Genomic DNA, 14707 nt, shown 5'->3' with positions numbered 1-14707 from the left:
AACCCTTTCTCTCTCTCTCACACACACTCCTGTATCTGGGGAGGTCTCTCTAACCCTCTCTCTCTCTCTCTCTCACATACTCCTGTATCTGGGGAGGTCTCTCTAACCCTCTCTCTCTCTCTCTCTCACACACACTCCTGTATCTGGGGAGGTCTCTCTAACTCTCTCTCTCTGTCTCTCTCTCACACACTCCTGTATCTGGGGAGGTCTCTCTAACCCTCTCTCTCTCTCTCTCACACACACATTCCTGTATCTGGGGAGGTCTCTCTAACCCTCTCTCACTCTCTCTCACACACACACTCCTGTATCTGGGGAGGTCTCTCTAACCCTCTCTCTCTCTCTCTCTCTCACACACACATTCCTGTATCTGGGGAGGTCTCTCTAACCCTCTCTCACTCTCTCTCACACACACACTCCTGTATCTGGGGAGGTCTCTCTAACCCTCTCTCTCTCTCACACACACTTCTGTATCTGGGGAGGTCTCTCTAACCCTCTCTCTCTCTCACACACACTCCTGTATCTGGGGAGGTCTCTCTAACCCTCTCTCTCTCTCTCTCTCTCACACACACTCCTGTATCTAGGGAGGTCTTTCTAACCCTCTCTCTCTCTCTCTCTCTCTCACACACACACACACTCCTGTACCTGGGGTGGTCTCCCTAACCCTCTCTCACTCTCACACACACTTCTGTATCTGGGGAGGTCTCTCTAACCCTCTCTCTCTCTCTCTCTCACACACACTCCTGTATCTAGGGAGGTCTTTCTAACCCTCTCTCTCTCTCTCACACACACACACACTCCTGTATCTGGGGAGGTCTCTCTAACCCTCTCTCTCTCTCTCTCACACACACTCCTGTACCTGGGGAGGTCTCTCTAACCCTCTCTCTCTCTCTCACACAGTCCTGTATCTGGGGAGGTCTCTCTAACCCTCTCTCTCTCTCACACACACTCCTGTATCTGGGGAGGTCTCTCTAACCCTCTCTCTCTCTCCCTCGCTCACACACACACTCCTGTATCTGGGGAGGTCTCTCTAACCCTTTCTCTCTCTCTCTCTCTCTCTCTCACACACTCCTGTATCTGGGGAGGTCTCTCTAATCCTCTCTCTCTCTCACACACACTCCTGTGCCTGGGGAGGTCTCTCTAACCCTCTCTCTCTCTCTCTCTCACACACACACACTCCTGTATCTGGGGAGGTCTCTCTAACCCTCTCTCTCTCTCTCACACACACTCCTGTATCTGGGGAGGTCTCTCTAACCCTCTCTCTCTCTCTCACACACACACTCCTGTATCTGGGGAGGTCTCTCTAACCCTCTCTCTCTCTCTCTCTCTCACACACACTCCTGTAACTGGGGAGGTCTCTCTAACCCTCTCTCTCTCTCTCTCACACACTCCTGTATCTGGGGAGGTCTCTCTAACCCTCTCTCTCTCTCTCACACACACTCCTGTATCTGGGGAGGTCTCTCTAACCCTCTCTGTCTCTCTCTCTCTCACACACACTCCTGTATCTGGGGAGGTCTCTCTAACCCTCTCTCTCTCTCTCTCTCTCACACACGCTCCTGTATCTGGGGAGGTCTCTCTAACCCTCTCTCTCTCTCACACACACATTCCTGTACCTGGGGAGGTCTCTCTAACCCTCTCTCTCTCTCTCTCACACACACACTCCTGTATCTAGGGAGGTCTTTCTAACCCTCTCTCTCTCTCACACACACACTCCTGTATCTGGGGCGGTTTCTCTAATCCTCTCTCTCTCTCTCTCTCACACACAATCCTGTATCTGGGGAGGTTTCTCTAACCCTCTCTCTCTCTCACACACACATTCCTGTACCTGGGGAGGTCTCTCTAACCCTCTCTCTCTCTCTCTCACACACACACTCCTGTATCTGGGGAGGTCTCTCTAACCCTCTCTCTCTCTCACACACACACTCCTGTATCTGGGGCGGTTTCTCTAATCCTCTCTCTCTCTCTCTCTCACACACACTCCTGTATCTAGGGAGGTCTTTCTAACCCTCTCTCTCTCTCACACACACACTCCTGTATCTGGGGAGGTCTCTCTAACCCCCCCCCTCTCTCTCTCTCCCTCACACACACTCCTGTATCTGGGGAGGTTTCTCTAACCCTCTCTCTCTCTCTCTCACACACACTCGTGTATCTGAGGAGGTCTCTCTAACCCTCTCTCTCTCTCACACACTCACTCCTGTATCTGGGGAGGTCTCTCTCTCTCTCTCTCACACACACTCCTGTATCTGGGGTGGTCTCTCTAACCCTCTCTCTCTCGCTCTCTCTCACACATACTCCTGTATCTGGGGTGGTCTCTCTAACCCTCTCTCTCTCGCTCTCTCTCACACACACTCCTGTATCTCGGGAGGTCTCTCTAACCCTCTCTCTCTCTCTCTCACACACACTCGTGTATCTGAGGAGGTCTCTCTAACCCTCTCTCTCTCTCACACACTCACTCCTGTATCTGGGGAGGTCTCTCTCTCTCTCTCTCACACACACTCCTGTATCTGGGGTGGTCTCTCTAACCCTCTCTCTCTCGCTCTCTCTCACACACACTCCTGTATCTGGGGTGGTCTCTCTAACCCTCTCTCTCTTGCTCTCTCTCACACACACTCCTGTATCTGGGGTGGTCTCTCTAACCCTCTCTCTCTCGCTCTCTCTCACACACACTCCTGTATCTGGGGAGGTCTCTCTAACCCTCCCTCTCTCTCTCACACACACACTCGTGTATCTGGGGAGGTCTCTCTAACCCTCTCTCTCTCTCTCTCACACACTCCTGTATCTGGGGAGGTCTCTCTAACCCTCTCTACCTCTATCTTCCTCCGCCTCCCTCTCTCTCCCTCCCTCCCTCTCTCTCTTTCTCCCTCTCTCCCTCTCTCTCTCTCTCTCCCTCTCGCTCCCTCTCTCACGCTCTCCCTCTCCCTCTCTCTCCCTGTCCCTCTCCCTCTCCCTCCCTCTCCCTCTCTCCCTCGCTCTCTCCCTCACTCTCCCTATCCCTCAGTCTCCCTCTCCTCCCTCCCTCTCCCTCTCTCTCCCTCCCTCTCTCTCTCACTGTCACTCTCCCTCTCCCTCTCTCTCCCTCTCACTCCCTCTCTCTCACTCTCTCTAAGTCTATCACTCACTCTCACTCTGTCTCCCTCCCCCCTCTCTCTCTCAGTCTTTCTCCCACTCTCCCTCTCTCCTTGTTTCCCTCTCTCCCTCTCTCTCCCTCTCTCCCTCCCTCCCTCACTCTCTCTCTCTCCCTCCCTCTCTCCCTCTCCCTCCCTCTCTACCTCCCTCTCTCTCTCACTCCCTCCCTCTCACTCTCCCTCCCTCCCTCCCTCTCTCTCCTCCTCCCTCTCTCTCCCCCTCCCTCTCACTCTCTCACTCTCACTCTCTCTCTTTCGCTGGAACAATGCAATTTGTCACTCACCCTCCGAAGTGGAAAGTAACGTTGAGATTGTCAACACAAAGATCGTCCAGTCCACAATTTTTCTCCACTGGGATCTGGAATATATTGGAGACAGTCAGCCCGATAGAACAGACCCTTGTATCAAATCCGGGACCACATTCTGTGTGCAGACAGCAACAGCACCTCCCCATGGCAGAATCTTACACACACCCTCACTCACCAATATATCCCAGTGTGGTCTAGCCAGACCAGAACTGTACACAGTGCTCCCAGTGTGGTCTAACCAGACCAGAACTGTACACAGTGCTCCCAGTGTGGTCTAACCAGACCAGAACTGTACACAGTGCTCCCAGTGTGGTTTAACCAGACCAGAACTGTACACAGTGCTCCCAGTGTGGTCTAACCAGACCAGAACTGTACACAGTGCTCCCAGTGTGGTCTAACCAGACAAGAACTGTACACAGTGCTCCCAGTGTGGTTTAACCAGACCAGAACTGTACACAGTGCTCCCAGTGTGGTCTAACCAGACCAGAACTGTACACAGCGCTCCCAGTGTGGTCTAACCAGACCAGAACTGTACACAGTGCTCCCAGTGTGGTCTAACCAGACCAGAACTGTACACAGTGCTCCCAGTGTGGTCTAACCAGACCAGAACTGTACACAGTGCTCCCATGTGGTCTAACCAGACCAGAACTGTACACAGTGCTCCCAGTGTGGTCTAACCAGACCAGAACTGTACACAGTGCTCCCAGTGTGGTCTAACCAGACCAGAACTGTACACAGTGCTCCCAGTGTGGTCTAACCAGACCAGAACTGTACACAGTGCTCCCAGTGTGGTCTAACCAGACGAGAACTGTACACAGTGCTCCCAGTGTGGTCTAACCAGACCAGAACTGTACACAGTGCTCCCAGTGTGGTCTAACCAGACCAGAACTGTACACAGTGCTCCCAGTGTGGTCTAACCAGACGAGAACTGTACACAGTGCTCCCAGTGTGGTCTAACCAGACCAGAACTGTACACAGCGCTCCCAGTGTGGTCTAACCAGACCAGAACTGTACACAGTGCTCCCAGTGTGGTCGAACCAGACCAGAACTGTGCACAGTGCCCCCAGTGTGGTCTAACCAGACATGAACTGTACACAGTGCTCCCAGTGTGGTCTAACCAGACCAGAACTGTACACAGTGCAACCAGTGTGGTCTCACCTGACCAGAACTGTACACAGTGCTCCCAGTGTGGTCTAACCAGGCCTGAACTGAACACAGTGCTCCCAATGTGGTCTAACCAGACCAGAACTGTGCACAGTGCTCCCAGTGTGGTCTAACCGGACCAGAACTGTACACAGTGCTCCCAGTGTGGTCTAACCAGACCAGAACTGTACACAGTGCTCCCAGTTTGGTCTAGCCAGACCAGAACTGGACACAGTGCCCCCAGTGTGGTCTAACCAGACCAGAACTGTACACAGTGCTCCCAGTGTGGTCTAACCAGACCAGAACTGTACACAGTGCTCCCAGTGTGGTCTAACCCGACCAGAGCTGTACACAGTGCTCCCAGTGAGGTCGAACCAGACCAGAACTGTACACAGCGCTCCCAGTGTGGTCTAACCTAACCAGAACTGTACACAGTGCTCCCAGTGTGGTCAAACCAGACCACAACTGGACACAGTGCTCCCAGTGAGGTCGAACCAGACCAGAACTGTACACAGCGCTCCCAGTGTGGTCTAACCAGACCACAACTGGACACAGTGCTCCCAGTGTGAACTAACCAGACCAGAACTGTACACAGTGCTCCCCGTGTGGTCTAACCAGACCAGAACTGTACACAGTGCTCCTAGTGTGGTCTAACCCAACCAGAACTGTACACAGTGTTCCCAGTGTGGTCTAACCAAACCAGAACTGTACACAGTGCTCCCAGTGTGGTCTAACCAGACCACAACTGGACACAGTGCTCCCAGTGTGTTCTAACCAGACCACAACTGGACACAGTGCTCCCAGTGTAGTCTAACCAGACCAGAACTGTACACAGTGCTCCCAGTGTGGTCTAACCAGACCAGAACTGTACACAGTGCTCCCAGTGTGGTCTAACCAGACCAGAACTGTACACAGTGCTCCCCGTGTGGTCTAACCAGACCAGAACTGTACTCAGTGCTCCCAGTGTGGTCTAACCAGACCACAACTGGACACAGCGCTCCCAGTGTGGTCTACCCAGACCAGAACTGTACACAGTGCTCCCAGTGTGGTCTAACCAGACCAGAACTGTACGCAGTGCTCCCAGTGTGGTCTAACCAGACCAGAACTGTACACAGTGCTCCCAGTGTGGTCTAACCAGACCAGAACTGTACACAGTGCTCCCAGTGTGGTCTAACCAGACCAGAACTGTACACAGTGCTCCCAGTGTGGTCTAACCAGACCAGAACTGCAGATAGTGCTCCCAGTGTGGTCGAACCAGACCAGAACTGTACACAGTGCTCCCAGTGTGGTCTAACCAGACCACAACTGGACACAGTGCTCCCAGTGTGGTCTAACCAGACCAGAACTGTACACAGTGCTCCCAGTGTGGTCTAACCAGACCACAACTGGACACAGTGCTCCCAGTGTGTTCTAACCAGACCAGAACTGTACACAGTGCTCCCAGTGTGGTCGAACCAGACCAGAACTGTGCACGGCGCTCCCAGTGTGGTCTAACCAGACCAGAACTGTGCACAGCGCTCCCAGTGTGGTCTAACCTGACCAGAAATGTACACTGTGCTCCCACTGTGGTCTAACCAGACCAGAACTGTACACAGTGCTCCCAGTGTGGTCTAACCGGACCAGAACTGTACACAGTGCTCCCAGTGTGGTCTAACCAGACCAGAACTGTACACAGTGCTCGCAGTGCGGTTTAACCGGACCAGAACTGTACACAGTGCTCCGAGTGTGGTCTAACCAAACCAGAACTGTACTCAGTGCTCCCAGTGTGGTCTAACCGGACCAGAACTGTACACAGTGCTCCCAGTGTGGTCTAACCAGACCAGAACTGTACACAGTGCTCCCAGTGTGGTCTAACCAGAACAGAACTGTACACAGTGCTCCCAGTGTGGTCTAACCAGACCAGAACTGTACACAGTGCTCCCAGTGTGGTCTAACCAGACCAGAACTGTACACAGTTCTCCCAGTGTTGTCTAACCAGACCAGAACTGTACACAGCGCTCCCAGTGCGGTTTAACCACACCAGAATTGTGCACAGTGCTCCCAGTGTGGTCTAACCAGACCAGAACTGTACTCAGTGCTCCAAGTGTGGTCTAACCAGACCAGAACTGTACACAGTGCTCCCAGTGTGTTCTAACCAGACCAGAACTGTACACAGTGCTCCCAGTGTGGTCTAACCAGACCAGAACTGTACACAGCGCTCCCAGTGTGGTCTAACCAGACCAGAACTGGACACAGGGCTCCCAGTGTGGTCATAACCAGACCAGAACTGTACACAGTGCTCCCAGTTTATCTAACCAGACCAGAACTGTACACAGTGCTCCCAGTGTGGTCTAACCGGACCAGAACTGTACACAGTGCTCCCAGTGTGGTCTAACCGGACCAGAACTGTACACAGTGCTCCCACTGTGGTCGAACCAGACCAGATCTGTGCACAGCGTTCCAGTGTGGTCTAACCAGACCAGAACTGTACACAGTGCTCCCAGTGTGGTCTAACCAGACCAGAACTGTACACAGTGCTCCCAGTGAGGTCTAACCGGACCAGAACTGTATACAGCGCCCCCAGTGTGGTCCAACCAGACGAGAACTGTACACAGTGCTCCCAGTGTGATCTAACCAGACCAGAACTGTACACAGTGCTCCCAGTGTGGTCTAACCAGACCCGAACTGTACACAGTGCTCCCAGTGTGGTATAACCGGACCAGAACTGGACACAGTGCTCCCAGTATGGTCTAACCGGACCAGAACTGGACACAGTGCTCCCAGTGTGGTCTAACCAGACGAGGACTGCACACAGTGCTCCCAGTGTGATCTAACCAGACCAGAACTGTACACAGTGCTCCCAGTGTGGTCTAACCAGACCCGAACTGTACACAGTGCTCCCAGTGTGGTCTAACCAGACCAAAACTGTACACAGTGCTCCCAGTATGGTCTAACCAGACCAGAACTGTACACAGAGCTCCCAGTGTGGTCTAACCAGACCAGAACTGTACACAGTGCTCCCAGTGTGGTCTAACCAGACCAGAACTGTACACAGTGCTCCCAGTGTGGTCTAACCAGACCAGAACTGTACACAGCGCTCCCAGTGTGGCCTAACAAGACCAGAACTGTACACAGTGCTCGCAGTGTGGTCTAACCAGACCAGAACTGTACACAGTGCTCCCAGTGTGGTCTAACCAGACCAGAACTGTACACAGTGCTCCCAGTGTGGTCTAACCAGACCAGAACTGTACACAGTGCTCCCAGTGTGGTCTAACCAGACGAGAACTGTACACAGTGCTCCCAGTGTGGTCTAACCAGACCAGAACTGTACACAGTGCTCCCAGTGTGGTCTAACCAGACCAGAACTGTACACAGTGCTCCCAGTGTGGTCTAACCGGACCAGAACTGTACACAGCGCTCCCAGTGTGGTCTAAACGGACCAGAACTGTACACAGTGTTCCCAGTGTGGTCTAACCAGACCAGAACTGTACACAGTGCTCCCAGTGTTGTCTAACCAGACCAGAACTGTACACAGTGCTCCCAGTGTGGTCTAACCAGACCAGAACTGTACACAGAGCTTCCAGTGTGGTCTAACCAGACCAGAACTGTACACAGTGCTCCCAGTGTGGTCTAACCAGACCAGAACTGTACACCATGCTCCCAGTGTGGTCTAACCAGACCAGAACTGAACACAGTGCTCCCAGTGTGGTCTAACCGGACCAGAACTGTACACAGAGCTCCCAGTGTTATCTAACCAGACCAGAACTGTACACAGCGCTCGCAGTGTGGTCTAACCAGACCAGAACTGTACACAGCGCTCCCAGTGTGGTCTAACCAGACCAGAACTGTGCACAGCGCTCCCAGTGTGGTCTAACCAGACCAGAACTGTACAAAGTGCTCCCAGTGTGGTCTAAACGGACCAGAACTGTACACAGTGCTCCCAGTTTGGTCTAAGCAGACCAGAACTGTACACAGTGCTCCCAGTGTGGTCTAACCGGACCAGAACTGTACACAGTGCTCCCAGTGTGGTCTAACCAGACCAGAACTGTACACAGTGCTCCCAGTGTGGTCTAACCAGACCAGAACTGTACACAGTGCTCCCAGTGTGGTCTAACCAGACCAGAACTGTACACACTGCTCCCAGTGTGATCTAACCAGACCAGAACTGTACACAGTGCTCCCAGTGTGGTCTAACCAGACCAGAACTGTACACAGTGCTCACAGTGTGGTCGAACCGGACCAGAACTGTACACAGTGCTCCCAGTGTGGTCTAACCAGACCAGAACTGTACACAGCGCTCCCAGTGTGGTCTAACCAGACCAGAACTGTACACAGTGCTCCCAGTGTGGTCTAACCAGACCAGAACTGTACACAGTGCTCCCAGCGTGGTCTAACCAGACCAGAACCGTACACAGTGCTCCCAGTGTGGTCTAACCGGACCAGAACTGTACACAGTGCTCCCAGTGTGGTCTAACCAGACCAGAACTGTACACAGTGCTCCCAGCGTGGTCTAACCAGACCAGAACCGTACACAGTGCTCCCAGTGTGGTCTAACCGGACCAGAACTGTACACAGTGCTCCCAATGTGGTCTAACCAGACCAGAACTGTACACAGTGCTCCCAGTGTGGTCTAACCAGACCAGAACTGTACACAGTGCTCCCAGTGTGGTCTTACCAGACCAGAACTGTACACAGTGCTCCCAGTGTGGTCTAACCAGACCAGAACTGTACACAGTGCTCCCAGTGTGGTCTAACCAGACCAGAACTGTACACAGCGCTCCCAGTGTGGAGTGTGGTCTAACCAGACCAGAACTGTACACAGTGCTCCCAGTGTGGTCTAACCAGACCAGAACTGTACACAGCGCTCCCAGTGTGGTCTAACCAGACCAGAACTGTACACATTGCTCCCAGTGTGGTCTAACCGGACCAGAACTGTACACAGTGCTCCCAGTGTGGTCTAACCAGACCAGAACTGGACACAGTGCTCCCAGCGTGGTCTAACCAGACCAGAACCGTACACAGTGCTCCCAGTGTGGTCTAACCGGACCAGAACTGTACACAGTGCTCCCAATGTGGTCTAACCAGACCAGAACTGTACACAGTGCTCCCAGTGTGGTCTAACCAGACCAGAACTGTACACAGTGCTCCCAGTGTGGTCTAACCAGACCTGACCTGTACACAATGCTCCCAGTGTGGTCTTACCAGACCAGAACTGTACACCGTGCTCCCAGTGTGGTCTAACCGGACCAGAACTGTACACTGTGCTCCCAGTGCGGTCTAGCCAGACCAGAAATGTACACAGTGCTCCCAGTGTGGTCTAACCAGACCTGACCTGTACACAGTGCTCCCAGTGTGGTCTAACCAGACCAGAACTGTACACAGCGCTCCCAGTGTGGCCTAACAAGACCAGAACTGTACACAGTGCTCGCAGTGTGGTCTAACCAGACCAGAACTGTACACAGTGCGCCCAGTGTGGTCTAACCAGACCAGAACTGTACACAGTGCTCCTAGTGTGGTCTAACCAGACCAGAACTGTACACAGTGCTCCCAGTGTGGTCTAACCAGACGAGTACTGTACATAGTGCTCCCAGTGTGGTCTAACCAGACCAGAACTGTACACAGTGCTCCCAGTGTGGTCTAACCGGACCAGAACTGTACACAGCGCTCCCAGTGTGGTCTAAACGGACCAGAACTGTACACAGTGCTCCCAGTGTGGTCTAACCAGACCAGAACTGTATACAGTGCTCCCAGTGTTGTCTAACCAGACCAGAACTGTACACAGTGCTCCCAGTGTGGTCTAACCAGACCAGAACTGTACACAGTGCTCCCAGTGTGGTCTAACCGGACCAGAACTGTACACCATGCTCCCAGTGTGGTCTAACCAGACCAGAACTGAACACAGTGCTCCCAGTGTGGTCGAACCGGACCAGAACTGTACACAGTGCTCCCAGTGTTATCTAACCAGACCAGAACTGTACACAGCGCTCGCAGTGTGGTCTAACCAGACCAGAACTGTACACAGTGCTCCCAGTGTGGTCTAACCAGACCAGAACTGTACACAGCGCTCCCAGTGTGGTCTAACCAGACCAGAACTGTACACACTGCTCCCAGTGTGATCTAACCAGACCAGAACTGTACACAGTGCTCCCAGTGTGGTCTAACCAGACCAGAACTGTACACAGTGCTCACAGTGTGGTCGAACCGGACCAGAACTGTACACAGTGCTCCCAGTGTGGCCTAACCAGACCAGAACTGTACACAGCGCTCCCAGTGTGGTCTAACCAGACCAGAACTGTACACAGTGCTCCCAGTGTGGTCGAACCAGACCAGAACTGTACACAGTGCTCCCAGCGTGGTCTAACCAGACCAGAACCGTACACAGTGCTCCCAGTGTGGTCTAACCGGACCAGAACTGTACACAGTGCTCCCAGTGTGGTCTAACCAGACCAGAACTGTACACAGTGCTCCCAGCGTGGTCTAACCAGACCAGAACCGTACACAGTGCTCCCAGTGTGGTCTAACCGGACCAGAACTGTACACAATGCTCCCAATGTGGTCTAACCAGACCAGAACTGTACACAGTGCTCCCAGTGTGGTCTAACCAGACCAGAACTGTACACAGTGCTCCCAGTGTGGTCTTACCAGACCAGAACTGTACACAGTGCTCCCAGTGTGGTCTAACCAGACCAGAACTGTACACAGTGCTCCCAGTGTGGTCTAACCAGACCAGAACTGTACACAGCGCTCCCAGTGTGGTCTAACCAGACCAGAACTGTACACATTGCTCCCAGTGTGGTCTAACCGGACCAGAACTGTACACAGTGCTCCCAGTGTGGTCTAACCAGACCAGAACTGGACACAGTGCTCCCAGCGTGGTCTAACCAGACCAGAACCGTACACAGTGCTCCCAGTGTGGTCTAACCGGACCAGAACTGTACACAGTGCTCCCAATGTGGTCTAACCAGACCAGAACTGTACACAGTGCTCCCAGTGTGGTCTAACCAGACCAGAACTGTACACAGTGCTCCCAGTGTGGTCTAACCAGACCTGACCTGTACACAATGCTCCCAGTGTGGTCTTACCAGACCAGAACTGTACACCGTGCTCCCAGTGTGGTCTAACCGGACCAGAACTGTACACTGTGCTCCCAGTGCGGTCTAGCCAGACCAGAAATGTACACAGTGCTCCCAGTGTGGTCTAACCAGACCTGACCTGTACACAGTGCTCCCAGTGTGGTCTAACCAGACCAGAACTGTACACAGCGCTCCCAGTGTGGCCTAACAAGACCAGAACTGTACACAGTGCTCGCAGTGTGGTCTAACCAGACCAGAACTGTACACAGTGCGCCCAGTGTGGTCTAACCAGACCAGAACTGTACACAGTGCTCCTAGTGTGGTCTAACCAGACCAGAACTGTACACAGTGCTCCCAGTGTGGTCTAACCAGACGAGTACTGTACATAGTGCTCCCAGTGTGGTCTAACCAGACCAGAACTGTACACAGTGCTCCCAGTGTGGTCTAACCGGACCAGAACTGTACACAGCGCTCCCAGTGTGGTCTAAACGGACCAGAACTGTACACAGTGCTCCCAGTGTGGTCTAACCAGACCAGAACTGTATACAGTGCTCCCAGTGTTGTCTAACCAGACCAGAACTGTACACAGTGCTCCCAGTGTGGTCTAACCAGACCAGAACTGTACACAGTGCTCCCAGTGTGGTCTAACCGGACCAGAACTGTACACCATGCTCCCAGTGTGGTCTAACCAGACCAGAACTGAACACAGTGCTCCCAGTGTGGTCGAACCGGACCAGAACTGTACACAGTGCTCCCAGTGTTATCTAACCAGACCAGAACTGTACACAGCGCTCGCAGTGTGGTCTAACCAGACCAGAACTGTACACAGTGCTCCCAGTGTGGTCTAACCAGACCAGAACTGTACACAGCGCTCCCAGTGTGGTCTAACCAGACCAGAACTGTACAAAGTGCTCCCAGTGTGGTCTAAATGGACCAGAACTGTACACAGTGCTCCCAGTGTGGTCTAACCAGACCAGAACTGTACACAGTGCTCCCAGTGTGGTCTAACCGGACCAGAACTGTACACAGTGCTCCCAGTGTGGTCTAACCAGACCAGAACTGTACACAGTGCTCCCAGTGTGGTCTAACCAGACCAGAACTGTACACAGTGCTCCCAGTGTGGTCTAACCAGACCAGAACTGTACACACTGCTCCCAGTGTGATCTAACCAGACCAGAACTGTACACAGTGCTCCCAGTGTGGTCTAACCAGACCAGAACTGTACACAGTGCTCACAGTGTGGTCGAACCGGACCAGAACTGTACACAGTGCTCCCAGTGTGGTCTAACCAGACCAGAACTGTACACAGCGCTCCCAGTGTGGTCTAACCAGACCAGAACTGTACACAGTGCTCCCAGTGTGGTCTAACCAGACCAGAACTGTACACAGTGCTCCCAGTGTGGTCTAACCAGACCAGAACTGTACACAGTGCTCCCAGTGTGGTCTAACCAGACCAGAACTGTACACAGTGCTCCCAGCTTGGTCTAACCAGACCAGAACCGTACACAGTGCTCCCAGTGTGGTCTAACCGGACCAGAACTGTACACAGTGCTCCCAGTGTGGTCTAACCAGACCAGAACTGTACACAGTGCTCCCAGCGTGGTCTAACCAGACCAGAACCGTACACAGTGCTCCCAGTGTGGTCTAACCGGACCAGAACTGTACACAGTGCTCCCAGCGTGGTCTAACCAGACCAGAACCGTACACAGTGCTCCCAGTGTGGTCTAACCGGACCAGAACTGTACACAGTGCTCCCAATGTGGTCTAACCAGACCAGAACTGTACACAGTGCTCCCAGTGTGGTCTAACCAGACCAGAACTGTACACAGTGCTCCCAGTGTGGTCTAACCAGACCAGAACTGTACACAGTGCTCCCAGTGTGGTCTAACCAGACCAGAACTGTACACAGTGCTCCCAGTGTGGTCTAACCGGACCAGAACTGTACACAGTGCTCCCAGTGTGGTCTACGTGGACCAGTCTTACCGATTTGGACAGGGTTGTGGCACATCGCTGGTTCAGGATGGGTTGGAGGCCCAATGTGCCCTCGGTAGGGAATGGTGTCAGAGAGAAGCTGAGGTGGATTTCGATGGGGGAGAGATAATCCTCCACGCAAGCCTGAAACGAGAAATGGAGACGCGCGTCAAAGTGGCGCGATGCCTGCCCCCCGCCCCCTCGCGCGGGACAACCCCCCTCGAGCACATCATCGGAAAACACAGGAGGAGGCCCTTCTGGCCATCCGGGGTTCTGCCCGCCCCTGCAGGGGGCCGCACACCGACCCTGGGCCCCCTCCGGCCGCGCGTAGGAGGTACGGGGCCCGGGCTGGGGTGACCCCCTCAGAGAATTCCAAGATTCACAACCCCCCGATCATAGAAATTCCCCATCTCAGTCCAAAATGGCCGCCTGCTAATCCCGAGAGTGGGAACCCCCACTAGCCGCCCCAGTTGAGGGGCAATTTAGCGTCGGCCAATCCGCCTCCCCTGCACATCTTTGGGTTGTGGGGGTGAGAGCCACGCGGACACGGGGAGAATGTGCAAACTCCGCACGGACAGTGACCCTGCGCTGAAGGGACTGCGCGGGTTCATGCATGCGCAGGCCGGCCAGCGTGTTTTGCCGCATGCGCGCGGGGGGGGTTCTCCTCTCTGTGCCGGCCATGGTGGAGCCCGACGGGGGCCGGCGCGGAAGGAAGAAGTGCCCCCGCGGAACAGGCGCGCCCGCAGATCGGTGGGCCCCGATCGCGGGCCAGGCCACCGTGCCCCCCCCCCACCCCGGGGTCGGGTTCCCCCCCACGCCGCCCCCCCCCTCCCAAAGGACCGACCCCGCCGACGTAACCGCCAGGTCCCGCCGCTCGGCCCATTGGGGCCCGGGGAATCGCCGGGGGGGGGGGGGGGGTGGGGGCTGCCAACGGCGCCCGACTGGCGTGGCGTGAGTGCCGCCCCCACCCGGGAAACAGCGCCAGAGAATACGGCAGCCGGCGTCCGGTGGATTCGCGCCGCCCCACCCCGGGGATTCTCTGACCTGGCTCGGTGTTGGGGGGGCGGGGGGGGGGGGGGTCGGAGGATCCCGTCCCAGAGTGTTTCAAAAC

At 54.4% G+C, this 14707-nt stretch overlaps 1 protein-coding gene across 1 annotated transcript in view; it reads right to left on the bottom strand.

Moving 5' to 3' along the window:
• LOC140406752 (integrin alpha-D-like) overlaps positions 1-14707 on the bottom strand; it is a gene marked incomplete at its 3' end in the record, with an annotated part of 78279 nt that overhangs the window by 37435 nt on the left and 26137 nt on the right. The window contains exons 4-5 of the mRNA XM_072494695.1: positions 13609-13740; positions 3407-3480 (exon numbers count right to left, since the gene is read on the bottom strand). Coding sequence (XP_072350796.1) covers positions 3407-3480; positions 13609-13740 — 206 coding nt within the window. The remainder of the gene's footprint in view (positions 1-3406; positions 3481-13608; positions 13741-14707) is intronic.

Source organism: Scyliorhinus torazame, unplaced genomic scaffold (assembly GCF_047496885.1).
Source record: "Scyliorhinus torazame isolate Kashiwa2021f unplaced genomic scaffold, sScyTor2.1 scaffold_842, whole genome shotgun sequence".
NCBI classification, from domain to species: Eukaryota; Metazoa; Chordata; class Chondrichthyes; order Carcharhiniformes; family Scyliorhinidae; genus Scyliorhinus; species Scyliorhinus torazame.
This window is presented reverse-complemented; position numbering and strand designations above follow the sequence as displayed.